The sequence below is a fragment of the Macrosteles quadrilineatus genome, unplaced genomic scaffold (genome assembly GCF_028750875.1).
Source record: "Macrosteles quadrilineatus isolate MER2022 unplaced genomic scaffold, UCM_ALF_1.0 Scaffold_9__3_contigs__length_116548681, whole genome shotgun sequence".
NCBI classification, from domain to species: Eukaryota; Metazoa; Arthropoda; class Insecta; order Hemiptera; family Cicadellidae; genus Macrosteles; species Macrosteles quadrilineatus.
In genome coordinates this window covers 29031761-29052565 of record NW_026542602.1, presented here as the reverse complement: position 1 = coordinate 29052565, position 20805 = coordinate 29031761, and the positions used below count along the sequence as shown (strand labels likewise).

The 20805-nt window shown below is 36.5% G+C and overlaps 1 protein-coding gene across 1 annotated transcript in view; it reads right to left on the bottom strand.

Moving 5' to 3' along the window:
• Nucleotides 1–13446, bottom strand: part of LOC129003795 (mitotic spindle assembly checkpoint protein MAD1-like) — a 31459-nt gene extending 18013 nt beyond the window's left edge. Inside the window, exons 1-6 of the mRNA XM_054432097.1 lie at nucleotides 13025–13446; nucleotides 7037–7209; nucleotides 4845–5012; nucleotides 4299–4505; nucleotides 1137–1267; nucleotides 488–763 (exon numbers count right to left, since the gene is read on the bottom strand). Coding sequence (XP_054288072.1) covers nucleotides 488–763; nucleotides 1137–1267; nucleotides 4299–4505; nucleotides 4845–5012; nucleotides 7037–7209; nucleotides 13025–13301 — 1232 coding nt within the window. The 5' untranslated portion in view covers nucleotides 13302–13446. The remainder of the gene's footprint in view (nucleotides 1–487; nucleotides 764–1136; nucleotides 1268–4298; nucleotides 4506–4844; nucleotides 5013–7036; nucleotides 7210–13024) is intronic.
• Nucleotides 13447–20805: the final 7359 nt, after the last annotated feature.

Sequence of the window (20805 nt, the reverse complement as noted above, 5' to 3'; positions counted from 1 at the left end):
GTAGGAATTTCCTTTTCTTTTGTGCTGGATTTAGTAATTTGCTTCTGTAGTGTAGTTGATTTGTTACAAGCATATGCTACAATTAATTTATTTACATTTTACTAAAACTATCATGTCCAATTGACAGTCCATAAGACTAATGTTAAAAATAATAAAATTTCATTTTAAGTTTTTAACGAAGTGTACTGGTCACCAAGTGTACATTTGAGTCTGCTGGGCCCCGATATTTATGCACAAAGCCTTTGGGAAGATGTGTGATTGAAAATGTATGCATTTTCCACCGTTTTAGGGGACAATGATGTCGCTTTGACCGCAGAAGACGTTCATGATTTTGCCATAACTTCAAAAAATGTTTTCGATTTTAACATGACCGAGGAAGATATCTTGATTTCCCGGTTTCACTGGGAACCCTGCAATTTGGATACGTTCTAGCAGATACTAAACACCTTTTCTTAGTAAAATATTACAACAAAGTATCTTAACTCACTCTCTTTCTGCAGTAGCTTTCTCTTGGGAAAGGGCGAGCTCTCGTTGCTGCAAGGTCTCTATGTAGCGTCGCAAAGCCAGAGGACCCTGGCCTGGGCCTGGCGAGTGTCCGATGACCACACGATGTAACTCCGACCACTCTGCCAACCGAGTGGTCACCACGCCCAGCTCCACACGTAGACTGACACACTCACGCTCTCGCTCCTCCGTCTGCGCGACACGAGAACGCAAATCCTCAACCAAGCCTTCCAGGTACACTGTGTTGGATGTGGCCTGCCTGCAAGGAAATGAAGAGTTTGTGGTCAAATCAGAAATTTTCTCATAAATGGGATAAACATTCATAGGATAAAGGAAAAGTTCTACTAATCCGTTACAATTTAGATGAAAATCTACTTGATTCCTCAGGTTAATATCATACATCACTAATCAATAACAAGAATAGCTGCATGCTTTTGAAAAAGGCCTAGTTAAAATCCGTTTGGAAAATTAAGACTGGTAGGCTACTTAAAAAAGCGCAATAAGATTATGAAGCAATTTTCATTTTGTCTCTGGTTGAATTTTCACGAAATACTGCAATAAACAAGTCAGAATTGCTTCTATGAATTGCTTTTGCTGGATCACAAACTCAATCAAGTTCAAGTTAAACCAACCGTAAGTTCTTATTTTCCTCTTTGAGTGATGCCAGTTCTTTCTCCAGTTCAGTGACCCGTAACAGCTTGGTCTGTTGATTCTGTGCCAGGTTGTAGGCCTCCATGTGAATCTCTCGTTCATACTCTAGCTCCTGTGGAACAATCAAAATACTTCACTTTATCGCTCCTTACAGAAAATCTACATCAATAACTTGCACTGAATTTCATAGCACATTGTTACAAAACATTTTTACAAACAAGTTTGTTTCACGCTGTTAAATAAAACCATGATAAAACCCAGTAGAGACATTCATACTAATAAATAATGTCAAAATGGTTTCATCAACACAGGTTCCATCTTGCTAAGTATGACAATGCAAAACCACAAAAATATAATTACTGTTACTGTGTGTTGTAAATGTTGACCTACAATTATTTAACACTAGACACCTTGCACCATTGAATCCTACAATCAATTGAAAGTGTAATATTTTCAAATCTAGATATTTTTCCTTGATATTTTGTCATATTCTGTTATTTACGATTAAGATACATTGCATAAGGATAACTGCTGTTAAACACCCCTCATCACTTCTCGATATACAGGCTACACTTAAACTCTGTTTATTTACAAGATGATCAAAACTTATTTTTGTACATATTTAATACGGGTGTATATAATATAACATATGTATATTATACAGGGTTAGTAAAAAGTGTGGAGACCCCCAGTTATTTTTTTAACGGCCCATACTAGAAAAACTAAACTCGGCACACCATTATGGCATGTTATGAAGTACTTTTTGGGCATAACCGCCACTTGGTGTTTATCCCCAAAATGGGGGATTTTGGGGGAAACTCAAAAATTTCAAATACAAAGACCCATCGAGTGACCCCTCATTTTAAAGGTCCTGGTAAAAGAAAACCAACAACGCAAATTAGAGGTCTCTATCTGAGTTCAGTATAAAATGGCAGCCAATTGAAATTCTCATAAGTTCCCAAACCCAAAATGGGGAATTTTGGGGGAACTCAAAAATTTTTAATGATAAGCCCCATCGAGTGACCCCTCATTTTAAAGGTCATAATAAAAGAAAACTAAGAACGCAAACTATAGGTCTCTATCTTAGCACAGTAAAATATGAGAGCCAATTAAATATAAAATTGCAAGTTATTCCCGAGTTCTAAAGATTTCAATCAGCTTCCATTTTTTATTGGATTGAGATAAAGACCTATAGTTTGCATTGTTGGTTTTCTTTTACTAGGACCTTCAAAATGAGGGGTCACTTGATGGGTCTTTGTATTTGAAATTTTTGAGTTTCCCCAAAAATCCCCCATTTCGGGGATGTACACCAAGTGATGGTTATGCCCAAAAAGTACTTCATAACATGTCATAAAGGTGTGCCGAGTTTAGTTTTTCTAGTATGGGCCATTAAAAAAATAACAGGGGGTCTCCACACTTTTTACTAACCCTGTATATATGATAAAGTTATGGGTAAAATGTTCTGAAATTTATCAGTCTCTGATTAGGTTACACTGCTACACTGACAAGTGGTTTTTAATTGCTCACACAGGTCATCATCAGATCACCAGGCTTAATCAGAGAATAGTTGATTCCAAAACATTTACCTTTAACTTAAATTACTTACCCTGTAGCCTATAATTTATTTTTTATGTTTTAGCTTTTTTATCATTTAAACAACATGTCATAACTTTAGCAAATTTCTCAGAATTTATCAACTGTATTATTTATCACCTACTTCATTGCTTTCACCCTTCCAATATTTTCTTCTATTAACAAAGGAGCTACAGAGTAGTATAGGGTAGACTAAACTTGAGGTTTAATGTCGCTAACAAAGGTATAGTTTACTGAACTTAAAAGTAGCAAAACAACACAAATTTTTATGACAAAGCTGAGATAATGTGTAGTGGTGGTGTGGGCCAGGTAAATACCCAGAGGGGTGGGTATTTATAAAAAGTATAAACACTAGCATTGATCTAAAAAGTTATTGGATTTGTCTAGTCAAAATGAGAAAACATTGTTGCACCGTTTTCATCAACATCTTCTGATCTAGTGCTTCTATCACTGCCTAAGATAGTCGACCATGCTTCAGCTGCTAGGATGATAGTTAGAATGGATAGGCGTGCTCCATCTATGGGTATTTTGTGATCGTTGGTTATTACTATTCTGTCAATGAAAATTTATAGCAAAATGTACCGACATTCGTCAAACGATTGTGTCACATTACGTTTCTCCAACTGTCTAAATTTTTATTTTGAGTCTGTAACAGTCGTAAAAAGTTATGTTAATAAATTTACATATTTCTTGGTTTTCTTTTCATACAAAACCAATTTATTTACAATTTGTGATACTTTTATGGGAATGAGAGGGAAGGATATGGATTGACGCTTGTTGACGTATGCCGTGTTGCACCCCACCCCACCACAATGTTTTCTGAGCGTTTGTGCCCTAAGACACATCTTCCAATGTTATTTAATGGGAAAATACTAAATTAAAACTTGTGTGTAGCATTTGGCTGAATTATTGTAATTATATACCTTGATATTTATGAAAAATGAAGGTTAAATGTATAATAATATGTATATACTAGCGTACCTGTTGCTCGAAATCGAGCAATTGTCAAGTACCGGTATTACAGGAGTTCTTTTAAAACTAACAATAGTCATAAATTTTGATGAGTTTAAAAGACTCAACTAAAAGCTCATGTAACTAAGGGAAATACTCACGCTATGCTGATGGAAATATATCAAATTGCCCAGGCCTTCTAATCTTTTTCCATTATAATATGTACGTACACCCAGATTCAAATTAGTAAATATTTAATCCAAACTAAGTCAGTAAATGTGTGTATTACGTGTTTCTTTGATTATTGCAACTTAAAATGTTTCTGGCATTTAAATTATCCCAGGGGACTTTTTCAACATGTAAGACCTTATTATATAACATCTACTCATTGAGATCTTACCAATAAGCCATAAACTAACAAAATCGGTTGAGAAACCATGGATGAGTTCTGCTGACAAAAATCCTACTTGCCTATTTTATATAAAGATTTCATTAGATAATATTTACCAGAGCAAGTACTCATTTTTAAATAACCAGGGTATTTAAGTTAGCTGTAATTATAAATATTCTGGTATTGTAGGCCTACATATCTCTAATACCTTGATTCGCTGCTGAGCCACAAGAAGTTTAGTTTTATTTGTCTCCAACTGCCGCAGTTCTCGTCGCCGCTCACGCAAGTCACAGGTCAATTCCTCGACCAGCTTCTTAGCATCCACGAGTTCTGCCTTAACATTGGCGGCTTCGACCTCCACACTGGCTAACTGTCGTTCCACAGCCTCACACTTCTCTCTGCTTGTCGCTTCCAGCTTTTAAATCAGTGAAGTTATGGATAAACAAACATTGTTCAACATCGCTCTAAGAGTTAGGAAGTAAAACTCGATAATGAAACATGATGATAGGAAAACATTTTTGAGAATAGTTATTTGTGTAACAAGTTTGCGAAGTGGCACTTAACTGCACACGAGAGAAATGTTTATGCAAGAGCCGCAGGCCAGTTTCTCGAGTGCAGCAAAGGCACTTTCACTTTGCGCTCGTTTTAGATATTATATTTTTTCCTATAGGCCTAGTTACTATAAAGCATAGAAATAATTAGTCTATCAAACACTTAACAATATAGGAAAATTAAATTTTTTTATATTACCAACCTCGGTCAGCTTATCCTTCAGTTGTGCGTTGTCTAGTTGCAATTTCTCACAGCGATCATCTAAGTTATATTTATCTTGTTTCTGAGAGTTTCGAAATTTATCCAACTCATCACGAGCTTCGGCTTCTCTCTTCCGCACAGTTTTTAGACGTTGTTCTAGTTCTTGAATCTATAAAAAAACATTAATTAGGGTCCCTATACAATAACAAAAAATGGTTAAAAAACCCCTTAGTTACTATTGTGGTAAAAAGTTACACTATTTGTATCTGACGTCTATTTTTTCAACTTTTGTTTCGACCTATAATTATTGTTCCACAAGTCTAGGTGTTATCTCGACCGTTTCTTTAGTCCTTTAATGATCATTTTAAAATACCTAAAAACCCTCAAACTCATTCGCTATGAAAACTAGTTTTGTAAAAAAAACATTACACTTTTTTGACATATTTTTGTTGTTGTAAGTTTTAGGTTAGAAATGTTTTTGCAAATGACCAAATCTTGTACAGTACGAATATTTTTTTTCATTGGTTTGGATTAAATTGCTTGTAGGCTTAGTTGGTTTTTAAAATACAGGTAAGTGTTTTATTTACCCTCAATTTCTACTTTAAAAACACACAAATAACACATAACACACGTAGTAAATGTAAAAACTTACACACTCACTTTAGTCTGACAGACGTCATTCACTTTTGTTTGATATTTCCTTATTGTTCTGTTTTTAGTGCATTGAATTGTAATCTTTGAGCCTTTTAGTGATTGTTGGTAGGCATATATGACATTTGAACCAATGGAGGTATATGCAGAATGTATCTATTGTACAAAATATTGTTCGGAATATTTAGGGGCAATCACAACACTTGATGAACTCCAGTTTGTTTGTAATTCTGCCGTGAAGTTGAAGTTTCTTCTGAAGAAGGTACACACTGTTTACCGGCCATTTTTTATGTAAAACAAATAAATACTTTAACATTACCAAACGTCTAAGAGACACTATTATGATAAAAAGCTACGAACGTCCAACAGACACCCCATTGTAACTGTAGAAATAACGACGTTTGTCAGCTATGAAGGGCGGAACAGTACATGCACCCGCACAAGATCTGTTCATGGCCAAGGTCAGTGGCCGACTGATAGGTACTGGGCTGGAACCAGTCTTGGCAGGAAGGGGAGGAGGGGAACTCACAGATCAAAGATTTTGCGACGTCTGACAGACATTGGATAGTAATTAAGGGCTAATATAAATTATCTTAAATATTTAGTATTAGAGTTTTCATAGACTTTGTCTCTCAATATTTAGACTATTCCCTAGTGTAAACCTTTGTTTATTCAAATGAGTTTTTGAACCAGCATGATCAGACTAAGGGAATTGCATTCATGGGATCAAAAATGGTTATTCCCATTTTGACCCTCAAAATACAACAATTTTGCAATTTCTTTCTAAACCAATGTAGGGCTTACAAACGAATAATTAAGTGTAGGCTATATTTAAAGCATTGATGTGACACGCTTAGTATGGTCATAAGAAAATGGTTGGTTTTAAATCCTCTGTACAAAATTGAAGATTTCTTTGAGGCTATAAGGGCTAGGCCCATTTCACCTGGAAGGTTTTGCCTGTAACTGGTATGTAAGTTTGCTATTTTGTTTTGCTTGGCTTGCTGATTTGTTTTTTTTTTTGTGTGTGCATGGTTTGCTGTGTGAGTTTGCATTTTGTAATTTATTATTTGGAATGATTTTATTTATTTATTTTAGCAGTTAAGTTATTTAATGTATGAGACAAAGCCTATCGTACATTTTGTATTGAATGGTGAATAAAGCTTTTGAATCTTTGAATCTTTTGAATCTTTTAGGCCTAATGGTTACGGAGAACATTTTTTTCTATAATATTTTTATGGAGAATAACTAAAATGCTGCAGCTTGCTCATAAGTTATTTTGATTCAAGCTTGGCAAATTCATTTATTTAATTATTTTATACAAAGCTTTAAAATTTCCATAAAAATACACACTTTAAAGGTAGGCTACCTTTCTTGTATCAGCAAATCTAAATACTGGTTAAGCCAAGTATAAATATAAGTAACAAGTAGGTACTGTACTCATAAAAATGTTATATCACAATCAATCACAATTAGATTGAATAAAGATCATTATGTTTATAACTATTACGTTTAAGAGAAATCAGTTAGTGCCCTCTAACTTACTTTGTTTCGATCCCACTCTATTTGTCTCTGCAGTTCATTTTTTTCCTGTTCAAACACAAGTTCCGTCTCTCGTCGAAGTGCATACACTTTGTTGAATCTTGCCTCCAAGGAGGCAATCTGAGCTCTAGCTTCAGCTAACTCAGCTTTCAAGCGCCGAGCTTCCCATGGTGAGGCTACAAACATTTGAACTTTATCACATCAGTTAGGCCTAAAGTATAACAGTAGGCCTAAAATGTATAGGAACATGTTGTAAATGCCATGTTCAACCAGAAAAAATTTAAGTAACTTAACTTACTGCAAAGTGTCTGTAAAAGCTAAGCAGTTTATGAAATGTGTATGGATAGCCTATCATTTTAGCTTTGAGCCCTACAGGAGCAACAGAGTGAAATGTGTGACCTCTCGACTTCAATAGCATTTTTGAGCGAAGCTCTTATACGTCTACTTTTATGCATTTCGTAATACGCAAACTCCTCCTAGACGGCTGAATCAATCGTTTTCAAATTTTGGATGGTGAAAAATACCATATCGGTGAGTGCCAACATCTCTATATGGCGTTAAAAATAACTCTCAGGAATCCGCCCCACTGGGTCTCAAAGTTTCAATGTAATCCTTATGGAAGTATTTGACACATAAACAATAAACAAAGACATATGATCAGCTGTTGACTTTTGAATGCAGCAGATGAAGAAATAGCTGATAGCATTATTCCACAGATATTAGAACAGAAACGGTATGAATCATAAATATAATCAAATGACGACACTAGCTTGAGGTCCGTGACGTAGGAAGTGCTAAAGGAAGTACTAAAGGTGAGCAGTCTGGAGTGTGGAAACTGTTTATGACGATTAGATTTAGGTATCTGCATTCCTAAAATTCTATGGGAAGGGAGAAAAACGGGTCCGCGACGTAGGAAGTGGTGAAGGAAGTACGAAAGGTGAGCAGTCTGGAGTGTGGGAACTGTTTATGACCATTATATTAAGGCATTTACAATCATAAAATGTTATGGAAAGTGAAGGAAACAGGTCCGTGGCGTTAAAAGTGGCGAAGGAAGTAGTAAAGGTGAGCGGTCGGGAGTGTTGGAACTGTTTATGACCATTAGATTGAGGCATTTGCAATCCTATGATGCTATGGGAAGGGAGGGAAACAGGTCCTCTACGTAGGAAGTGGTAAAGGAAGTAGTAAATACGAGCAGTCCCGAGTGTGGGAACCGTTTATGACGATTAGATTTAGGTATCTGCATTCTAAAAATTATAAGGGAAGGGAGGTAAACAGGTCCGTGACGTAGGAAGTGGTGGAGGAAGTAGTAAATGCGAGCAGTCCAGAGTGTGGGAACTGTTTATGACCATTAGATTAAGGCATTGCAATCCTATGATGCTATGGGAAGGGAGGGAAACAGGTCTGCTACGTAGGAAGTGGTGAAGGAAGTAGTAAAGGCGAGCAGTCCTGAGTGTGGGAACGGTTTATGACGATTAGATTTAGGTATCTGCATTCTAAAAATTATAAGGGAAGGGAGGAAAACGGGTCCGCGACGTAGAAAGTGATTAAGGAAGTAGTAAAGGCGAGCTGTCCGGAGTGTGGAAACTGGTTATGACGATTAGATTGAGGTATCTGCAATCATAAAATGCCATGGGAAGGGAGAAAAACAGGTCCACGATGTAGGAAGTGGTGAAGGAAGTAGTCAAGACAAGCTGTCTGGAGTGTGGGAACTGTTTATGACCATTAGATTAAGGTATTTACAATCCTATGGTGCTATGGGTAGGGCGGGAAACAGGTCCGCGACATCAGAAGTGGTGAAGGAAGTGGTAAATGCGAGCAGTCCGGAGTGTGGGAACTGGTTATGACGATTAGATTTAGGTATCTGCATTCCTAAAATTCTATGGGAAGGGAGGAAAACGGGTCCACGACGTAGGAAGTGGTGAAGGAAGTACGAAAGGTGAGCAGTCTGGAGTGTGGGAACTGTTTATGACCATTAGATTAAGGCATTTGCAATCATAAAATGTTATGGAAAGTGAGGGAAACAGGTCCGTGGCGTTAAAAGTGGCAAAGGAAGTAGTAAAGGTGAGCGGTCGGGAGTGTTGGAACTGTTTATGATCATTAGATTAAGGCATTTGCAATCCTATGATGCTATGGGAAGGGAGGGAAACAGGTCCGCTACGTAAGAAGTGGTAAAGGAAGTAGTAAATACGAGCAGTCCGGAGTGTGGGAACTGTTTATGACGATTAGATTAAGGTATCTGCAATCATAAAATGCAATGGGAAGGGAGGTAAAAAGGTCCGTGACGTAGGAAGTGGTGAAGGAAGTAGTAAATGCGAGCAGTCCTGAGTGTGGGAACCGTTTATGACGATTAGATTTAGGTATCTGCATTCTAAAAATTATAAGGGAAGGGAGGAAAACGGGTCCACGACGTAGAAAGTGATTAAGGAAGTAGTAAAGGCGAGCTGTCCGGAGTGTGGGAACTGGTTATGACGATTAGATTGAGGTATCTGCAATCATAAAATGCCATGGGAAGGGAGGAAAAAAGGTCCACGATGTAGGAAGTGATGAAGGAAGTAGTCAAGGCAAGCTTTCTGGAGTGTGGGAACTGTTTATGACGATTAGATTAAGGTATCTACAATCTTAAAATTCTATGGGAAGAGAGGGAAACAGGTCCGCTACGTAAGAAGAGGTGAAGGAAGTAGTAAGGTGAGCAGTGTGGAGTGTGGGAACTGGAAACCGTTTGTAGCAGTTAGATTAACGTATCTGCAATGCTGAAATGCTATGAGAAGGGATGGAAGCATCCCCACGACATAGAAAATGGTGAAAGAAGTAGTAAAGACTAGCAGTGCGGAGTGTGGGGAATGTTTGTGGCAATTAGATTAACGTATCTAAAATATTAAATTGCTATGGAAAGTGGTGAAAACAGGTCCACGATGTAGGAAATGGCTTAGAAAGTAGTAAAGTATGAGCATAGTGTGAAAACCGTCTGTGGTAGTTAGATTGATGTATCTTTAATCCAAAAATGCTATGAGAAGGGAAGGAAACAAGTCTCTGACGTAGGAAATGGTGAAGGAAGTAGTAAGGCTTGCAGTGCAGAGTGTTGGAACTATCTTTGGCAATTACATTTTAATGTAGGCTATCTGCAATCCTAAAATGCTATGGGAAGAGAGGGAAACAGGTCCACGACGTTGGGGGTGGTGAAGGAAGTAGTAAAGGTGAGCGTGTTGAGTGTGGGAATGGATTAATGTATCTGCAATGCTAAAAGGCTATGGGAAGAGACTGTAGACTGTAGGTTAAAATAACTACGAAGCACGAATCGATACATATTTCGATACATGCAATCGTTTACAATATAGAAATTTACAACTGAGTTGACAACAGCTGATTTTTACTCCATAGAGGATACAAACTATTTTTACTTCCTAAAGAGTAAAAATGCTACTTTAGACCCGCAACGCATGCTTTAAAAACAACTGGTATTACCATAGACTAACCAACACAAGTAGACTTCTCATCCCATTGTAAATTTTGAAGCACGTTTTTCGTGTCTAGTTCATGTACGTGACACATGGGCGCTAGTGTCGACGAAACTTTGTTTCTATTATTTTAGGGTTAATTTCTTGATTTGTGCTTTACTGTTTGCTTATATAACTAGGGGACAGGTTATTGTTTATGATTAGATCGTATTATTTGGTTAAACGAGGTTTTAAATGGCTGTAATAACGGGAAACAAATTGTAAACAAAACACGACCTCTACAGAAAACCGTACAGAACTAACAATAAAATTGTCTTCAGCTGTTCCATAAGGATGAGAAATCTACTAAGGGAGTATGTTTTATCTATGGTATTACTGTAGTATGACCAAAACAATATAATATACCTAAACTCTTGATGACTCCGCTCAATTTTGTGGATGCCTCTGCAAACGCTACCTAGTTATATTAAAAGCTATTAGACTAGAAAGGGAAATTGGGCAGAACTTTGATATAAGTTAGGCTAAGTTATAAAACTCCATTGGTTAAATTGATTGTTATTACTCAGCCTAATTTAAATTTCATTATATTACCCTTTGAGTGCTAGGCCAATTCCCCTATTTGTATTTTGTAAGACTTTTTGGTATTTATTGCGATAAACGTGACCATGGGAAACTTTATAGATTTATATACCACCAGAAATTAGATTTTTAGTTGAAAATAATGGTGCAACATTTTTCTGCGCTCATAAATATTAACGGAACTGCGGCCGTTTAAAGTTTTGTTTACTTACCTATGTAAAATTCGACTCTCTAGGCCTAACCTATTTGTTAGCCTACGATATTTCCTCACCAGAAAATTTCCTATCTTACGTTAATTCTAAGTAATTAAAGTAACTATTACATTATTAGGCCACAAAGCAGGGGGACAAATTTTTGTTGTAGTACAATTGTGTCATCTGATGCAGGGTTACCACATTTAAAGGAAAAAATCGGGCCCTCCTCCCGTCCCGGATTATCATGAGCATAATAGGCACGAGGGACCGATATCGGGACGGGTGGCAACCCTATGTGATGTGACTGTTTGAAATTGAGCTTGGACGAAGGAAATCTTATGTTTCTCGATTCACAAACAGAAGAGAACGCAGTGCTCACTTTGTTTCTGCACAGGCTGGTTTAGATTATTATAGGCTAGTTCCCATTTGTTGACTAACTTATAGGTCTCCAAATGAGTTTTGAAAAAGATTTTTACTCATCAGTGTAACTTAGTAGGCCTAAGGTAACTTATTTAGGCTAACTTGAGTATCTTTGTTTTAATGACGTAGGCTGATGGCCCTAAGTTAACTTAAGTTAGTTACAAAAGGACAGCTTGTGTTTAACTACATATTAACACGTTCGCTGCTGAAAACATTTAAACAGCCGCTAGATGGTGGCGAGGCCCGGGTGGAGCCCCGACGTGCTAACTAGATCAGGGATCGCTATTGGTATTGAAATATCTCAGTACCGGTACCTAAGACGAATCACAAAAGAGCAGTGGTGATTGTTCTGCGTTAGGTACCCCGATAGTGGAAGTAGTTCACTGAAACACCCAAAGGTATCAGCACTGCAGATTCTTTGTAATAGGGCTCGAATAGAGAAAATATCCAAAAAAGGGACAAAAGCATTGCCAGACAGGATTTTACGGGCAATTTTAGTACCAACCTACATCAGAATAAAGCTCACATTCTAAGCTACAGGCTGGTAACGATTACAACGTTCCCCGGCAATTGCTGAGCTCACATTGCAACAAGGTTGTTTGCATTGGGTGAAGGACGACATTTCCCGCCCCTTGCAGTGAACGTGTTAACCCTTAGAGTGCCAGGCGAGAAATAAAAGTAACGCTCAAAAAATGCCGATGATTTTTCCCGAAGGTCGCGCTAAAAATGCCGAGCGCGATCTGGCGATTTTTAGGTTAAAATTTCGTAAAAATCGAATTTTCGATATTTCGACCAACGAAAATTGATGTATCGCATCTAGCAACTTTCGACTCAATGTTAATATATGGGTTAAAAGAATCCGAGTATTTATTCGGTTGTTATGACAGCTGTTCGATCATTACGAAACGTCCGGTCAACCGGACGTTGGCACTTTTGGCTCGTTCTAAAAACGTCCGGTCGGCCGGACGTTGGCACTTTTGGCTCGTTTTAAAAACGTCCGGTTCCCCGGACGTTGGCACTCAAAGGGTTAAGTTATCAAGCTCATATCATTGAAATCCAAACTCAGGTAGCCTATGTTTACTGTTTCTTAATTGGGGTCCCTTAATATCGGAAATTAATTAGACCTACGAAAAGACAGGCCAAGGCTGTTACAGGTAGGCCAAGGCTAACATAACCTAGGAATCAAACTTGCTGATAAGTTAATGTAATAAAAAAAATCGAAAAATGGTTAATAAAATTTACTAGGCTGATCAAATTGATAGTTTCAATTGCTATTAGGGTAGCCCAGTTTAGAAACTTTACCCCCAAACTCAAAACTCATAAGTTGGACCATCTTAACTTACCCATAACAGAAGATTCACTAACTTTAGACGAGTCTATAGATGAGTCTGCAGATTCGTCTCCAAGTTTAAGTTTCTTAGAAGGCCCACTTTCATTCTGACTGTGAGATAAAGAATCGTCAAAGTTTAATTTGGTACGTTTTGTCATGCTGGGAGGAGGAAATCCAAATGGGAAACTTTGTTTAGCCCCGAACAATGTTCTTTTGTTAGCTGAAGATGATCGAAAATCATCAAGTAATTTTATAACACACGTTGGATCTTTATCATCACTACGATCCATATTTCTCAGGGTTACTGTTTAACGAATTACAATAAATGTACTTTTAATCTTTCAGTTTATCGAGAGACATAGAACTGTTGTCCTTTCCTAACCTAACCTCACTCTTTACACCAACGTCCAACGTCTAACAACACTACACACACACGACCGACTACACTAACACTACAGACTACAGTGACTAGACTGACTGAGTGAGTAACAGAGTAGCTGAATGCTGAGTGGAGTGAGTGAGTGCTGCGGTGCTGCTGACCGCACTGGCTTTTACCATAGATAAAACATACGTTGGTTAGTCTATGCTTTTCACTGAGCTATAATTATAACTGGAGGTAGCACTGCCATGGCAGAAGTCTGTCATAAGCGTGTCGCTGATTTTGTTAGGTTGGTATAGCAGCAGGTTTTTTCATCCAATAACATGGCTTCTATAACTAGGTTTGCATAGCAGTGAGTTTTTTCATCCAATAACATGGCTTCTTTATAACTCACACCTCACGCAAACATGGCGGCTGGCGACACGCATCGTTGACATTCAGTGCTACCTCCAGTTAGAATTATAGCTCAGTGATGCTTTTACGCGTTGCGTTGCGTTGAGTTTTGAGTTGTTGCACTACAGTTGCGTTGCGCGCGCTGCAGTTGAACTTTGCTTGAGTTAAGTCTGAACACTGGAACACTGCACTGAACGTAACGACTGAACCAGGGTCGGCGAGGCGGCCGAGGCGGGGTTCGGGGCGGGTTCGGGGATAGCACTGATATAAGCAGCTATTACCACGCTATTATTGCTATTATTGAACGAACGAGAACGACTGAACTTGATTGAATTTGAAACCGAAACTTGACGTCCATGCCACTGGCCCGGCCATTTCGGAATTAGTACATAAAAATTATGCTAGTATTTAGTACCTACTGTATTTCGTACTATTTAGTACCAACAAACAAAAAATTAGTACTCCACTCGGTACAGGAGATTCCGGGCCAGTGACACGCTGGCCCGGCCATTTTAGAATTTGATCCTAATATGTACACCATCATTTAGTACTTATTTCGTACTATTTTGTATCTCCATTAAACAATTTGTACCTCAAAGATAACTAAACTACGGCCCGTAAACAGTACAGGTCTACGACCCCTCAGCCCGGTCATGTCGTAACATTTAGCTATAAGCTATGCTGCTATTTAGTACCTATTTTGTACAATTTTGTACCTCCATAAAATAAATTGTACCTAAAAGATGACCAAGCTACGGACCCGTAAACTGCAGATTCAACGACCCCCACTTTCTAGTAATCCGTGACGACCCCTCAGCCCGGCCATGTCGTACCGGTAACCTGTAGTTATGAGCTATAATTGAAAGTTACCTTTCCACAATAATGGTTAAAAGTATTTAAAGTACTACCTCATAAACCTCACCATTTAACATTTTATTCGGGTTGACATTTTCATTATCAAAGGTGCTTTTGTCCTTTCCGTGAAAAACTGAGAAATAGGGACATTAATGTGTTACCAACAGACATACACACAATAATACAGAACTTAATTAGGGAATTTGCTAGGCTTTAAGCATAACAAAGAACATAAGTATTTGAAATCTTTGTTAATGTCATCAAATTTTATCATAATAATTTATATTTGTTTAGACCGAAGATGACCCGAAATGCTGTCAAGTTGACGGCTTGCTATATGAAATGAAGTACTATAGACAATTTAGATTGGTAATTTATAATAAAAATTACCAAAATAGACCACAAACTGAACATAAACAACGTAAAGCGTAAACAATTCATGATGGTTTGCTGAACAAATGTTTTACTAAAATGCGTTATCATTTTCTTAGCATAAACTAACATTTTGGAATCTATACAGAAAAAGCAAAACTTATACAGTTAAGACATCAATTAAATTGAATACGGCTGTAATAAATAAGGTGCAACACCAACAATAACTAATTTGTAAATAACAGTGATATTTGGTACGTAAAAATGATTCTTGCTGATACCAACAGTTCTAAGGAAAAGAACTTGTAAAGTACCAAAATCCAACGTTTGCAGTTAAGAACTATATCCGACCGCAATTAAATGCGTTAATCAAGTCCCAAGCAGGGGTGCCCAGAAGAGGGCGGGCATGGAGCAACTTGCGTCATCAGAATTTTTGGGGGGGCGTGTTTTTTTGTGAGATTTTGATTTTTGTAAAAGATTTTATTCCAGCAAAAATTACAAAAAATAAATTATTAAAATCATACGCAACAATACTGTTTATTTATTTCAAACCCTCATCAGGATTACCAACATCAAGTTTGCCGTTAAGACCAAACCAGAATTTTCACGTCAATCCGTAATGTAATGCTCTGGTTAAGAGGACGGTTGGTGCCCTAATGGCTCAACTGGCAACCCATAACCCATCACAGCCATTAGTAGATTATGAGTAAGGCAACATTCGTCTGAATCGTGCTTTTATTACATTGTACCTTAAATGTTGTATGAATCATGATTATTTATTTACTAACTGGCCCGACAGACGTCGTCCTGTCCTAATGTGGTTTTAGATAAAATGCTTGTTCATTTTCAAGATGAGCTCGTTTGCATGGCTCAATCACATCCAGGTTGAATTTTCTACGCTCACTCACCTTTAGGCTGGAGCTCGTTTGCTACGCTCACTTGCCTTCAGGTTAGCTCGTTCGCTACGCTAACTCGCCTCCAAGTTGAAGTTCGTTTACTACGCTCACTCATCCAAGGATTTTAGATTTTTTTGTTGAATATGGGGTACTTGGCTACGAGAAATCGATTGGAGTTGGTCACAATGCTGGGGAAAATCCGGTTTCTGTCCTACAGCCCTTGAAAGTGCCCATGTTATCGGCAACACCTTTTTGTAGCGGCAGTTAATAAAAACAGCTGTTACAGGCTATTTTGATTGTCATAATTTATTTGATTTGACATGTAAATAAAAATAACTGTATTTGTTAGTTTGGACTAAACATTTGAAAGAATAGTTGTATTTATTTATTTTATTAGTTACATAATATTAGTGTTAAATGTTTTCAAGATTTAAAATTAAACGCATACGAAGCGAAAATAAATAATACAGAATCTGCAAGGGAAAGAAGCTACTACAATCGATCATCAAGAAACTAACTTTACCACTTCGTCTACAACCGAACCAGACCCAACCAGCTAATAAATCCCACCAAATGTCTCAGAATCTCGGCCCAGGTCACACATCGAAGAATGAAAGTAGTGAAATAATTTCAGATCTTATGGCCAAGCAATATGAAGAACATACAAACGAGCTGATCGTTTTGAGTAGGAGAGTCGACCAATCGCTACTCGTCGTTTGGAAGAACGTCAGCGCAGTAAAGTCTGAAATTCCTCGACAATTATTCTTGTTCAGAAATATATTAACTATAATTATTTGTACAATTTATTGTCATATAATACAGTGAATTTTACATACAGCTTTGAATAACTTATTATTCTTTTTCAACCGATATAAAACAGTTTAGTGAGTCTGTGGCTCACTGTGTAGCGTTCGGGCCCAAGGCAAATATGGGAAACAAAAAACGTTGAAACCTGAACAGCCAACAATATAAGACAAAAATACAGAAAATGCGATGACATGATTTGAGACCAAGTAGGCCTCCTTAATGATAGGTACAAACTTTAATGCAAACAACAAAGCTTGTGGGTTTTGTGTATTGAAAGTACAATATACACAAAAAAAAGGTTTTAACTTACAAAATAAGACTTTATATAAGTTCAAGTTTAATATTAAACCATAAACAGTTTTATGGCAGATTTAGGCAATGGCCAGTGGCAAATTGAAGGTTCAAGATTAAATTATGAGTAAGAAGTGAAATATAACAGCCATTATAAAACTATTATTTTTATGATAAAATAGGTTTGGGATCTCATAATAATTACCCTAGTAATGAAGTTGTAAAGGAATAAAAGTGATACAACTTTAATGAGCTAAGCTGCTAGTTATTGGAAGTACTTGCTGGAAATGATTATCGTCCTGATAAAATATTAATGGGATTTGAGAGTACTAATGGGGTTTTTATTGCATAATACCCCTAGTAATAAATTATGGAAATGTAAACAAACATGTCCATTACAAATTTAAGGACATAGTCTGGCATTTAAGGACAATTCCCGTACATTTCATGGCCAGCCCAAAATTAAGTACAATTCCCGGTTGGAAGACACCCTTCCCCTGTAAAATCATAAATATTTCCATGGAAATACAAGTGTATACATTGTGTATATCTTGGATTTTATGTTATAATAACTATTCACACACTTTTAACATAAAAGTTCAGGACCCTTTTTTATTTGAATTTATGTGAAAGATGTATTGCAAAATTTAGTTTTTCAACTGTGTAGCAAAAATATCCCTGGGGCTTTTGATAAATTTTATTCAAAATCTCCTTCTTTTTGACCACAAAATGAGTATATATACGACTAGGTGGCTGCATACAGACTGATCCGCGGTCAGAGGGTAGTTTTGGATCATTCAAACTGACCCGGGGGTCTGGTAGGTAGATAATAGGGTCGCTTGAAACATGTGATCTGACCCGCGAGTCGTCGAGGGAGGACGGGAAATTCTTCAGGCTTCTACGGGGAAAATAAGTTGAGCAACAGACAAAGTCCTTCCTTGTACAACCAGTAATATGATTTAGCCTAAAAGCTTATTTTAGCAATTTAGTTCATTTGGCTTAAATATTGCTATCGTTTTTTAAAATCGTTCACTTAGTAAAAACTAACGAGAGGTCGTCCAGTGGTCGAAACTCGACCAAAAATATGTAATGTACTCACTTATCTATTTTCACCCCACACTGTAAATAAAACATGTGATTGGAGTTTCCTCCATTTGTTTTGATTTTCTGTTTATATTTCGTTGTTATTTCGTAACCAGCATAGCAACGCATAAGATCCATGTTAATTTTTTACAACTTTTAAACTTATTTTTTGTGCTTATCTTTGAGCCTATTTAAATTTATAAAGGGATTCTGCACACCTACAGGAAAATAGCTTTCCAACGGTATGCGTAGATTTTCCCTACGATGCACACGAGCTGAGAAAAAAGGTTTTAAAGAAACATGCTTGCCTATTAATATATAGATTGTTATTTAGTACAAACCAACAGAAATACAGTACATCAGTGATAACTTGCAATGCTATAGGGTTCTATTGAGTGATTATAACTTACCCTAAGTTTTAATCAAATTTTGAAGGTTTTTTGTCATTTTAATCTTTGTATGTTAAGCTGAGCAGTGTGTGGTGAATGCTTCGCCCCAGAGCCAGGGCTAAAGCGCCTATGTTAATCCTATAGAATGCTAACATTTAGAGTATTACTCTATTTGTTACAGGGTTCTTCATACTATCCTTAAAAATAATACATTTTTTGTTGTAAATTATCATTGGTGCCATTTGTTTTGTCTAATGTTGATTTCTAAAATTTAAAAATATAGGCCTAGTTTTTTTTATTTTTTTATTTAAGTTTAGGATATGGTTATGTGTTTCTTAGTTCTTGTAAGCTTTTTATGATAACAATATGTTTGTTATTAAATTGGTACGTTTGATACTTCCAGAAAGTAATTTGATAATAATGATGGAAATAATTAGTAATATGATTTATATTTAAAATCATAATCATAAAAAAAAACGAATTCTATTAAATCCCTTGCGCACAATGAAAGTGATGTATTTACGTACAAGTATTCAGTGCGAATTCATGTTTCTTGATTCATAATTCGAAAAATAGGTTTACTACAAAGTACAGAATTGGCTTATATCTTTGACTATTAATAATACAAAAAATCAAGTAAAAAATAGTTAGTCGCTAGCGCATGTGGCTGGCTCACACAACTACGTTCTTTTTTAACAAAACACTGGCTACAGAGCTGGTCCATTTAGATGGGATGTCTACTTCAGTATCCAATAGTCAATGCTTGTATTTAATTTGAGTCATATTACGTAAAAGATATTAAATCTATCAATTTAATTCCGTAAGCGAATCGGTCCCCATTAAATATCCCGAGCTACGTAAAAGGTAGAATGGCTGTTGAGGATTAATTAATTTTAAAGCTCAAGGTCCAAGGACTGTGGGAACAAATTATATCAGAATATCAAAAATATCAGAAGTGTCAAAAATTACCCATGCTCTACACCTGAGGCCGTCAGAGATTCAGTAATTTTCTAATGGAAGTACTGTACTGCTACAGTTTTTCGATAAGCTGTTTTAAACATACCAGCTGAAAACATTACGTATTTGTGTGTTTATTGTTTTTAGTGTTCTGTTTTTAGGTTAAAATGTTAATGCGGTGTTTAAATATATCGTATTAGGTGAAGACCGCGACTAAATGTGTAAAAAAGTGTGCATTTATTTTAAATTTGTACACATAACTATAAAGCAGTAATTGCTGCTATGGGCCCTTAGTTGTCTATATTGTATTGACAATATGTTTAAAAGACTAGCGGCGAACTACGCGATACCCATATCAAAATTCAATGGCGATTATAAAGTAGGCCTAATTAGTAGTGGGAGGAATATTTAATTCTATTCAAGACCTTCATACCTACCTTGTTTGGTGTGTATATTAATAAAAAAACAATCCTGAATGATAAAATGCTGTAAGATCATCTATAATTTTAGTACTATCTAAACAAAGCTGGAATATTGTTTCTAGAGCATTCCAGATTAACTACTATCACGCACTTCCATAGTTAATTCATAAAGCTATAAGACCTCCTAGAATATTCCAGATAGTTTTAGAAAGCCATGAAATAATGAATAAAATATAATATTTTCAAGGTACACGCATATTGCAGGCCTACGTTGCCTTGTCCAAAACACTTTTTTTTGTACCCAAACCATGCGATATAGGATGATTTATATAGGAAGAGGTCATACATAGGTACACTCACCCTATAAGGAATTTGACGTCTTCTCTGTAAAAATGTCTTGCGTAACGATGTCTATTTGGGTGAAGAATTCCGAAAACTCGACCCGGTCGAGACGAAGTATGCAGTTTGAAAAAACTTGATGTTGCTGTAAGATGTTGACTTGAGTGTGATTATTAGGATATAATAGTATCAATTTTATGTTTTAATCATTGATATAGTTACTTGTACTCTAAACCGTATTGAACGCTCATAGTCATAGCACTAAGAAAGACTTAAGGAATTTCGTAGCCACTCGGATATACATACGATTTATTTTATATTTTATTTTACGATTTATTTCTATCTAGCCTATTTTATTTTTATGATGATAAGATTATACGTGTTCCAGAACTGTTTACTTTTTGAACGCAAACCAAATTGCAATTAAGAAAATTAATTTAATTCCGAAATGCTATCCTCATTGAATACAAAACAATTAATTGGCAACCTTTATACAAATTTAATATGTTAACTTTTTGCCAATTGTAGAAACCATTTGATATCGAAACTTATAGAATATTTGGACGGAATTGAATACACACAATAAACTAAATAAAAGACTAAACTAGGCT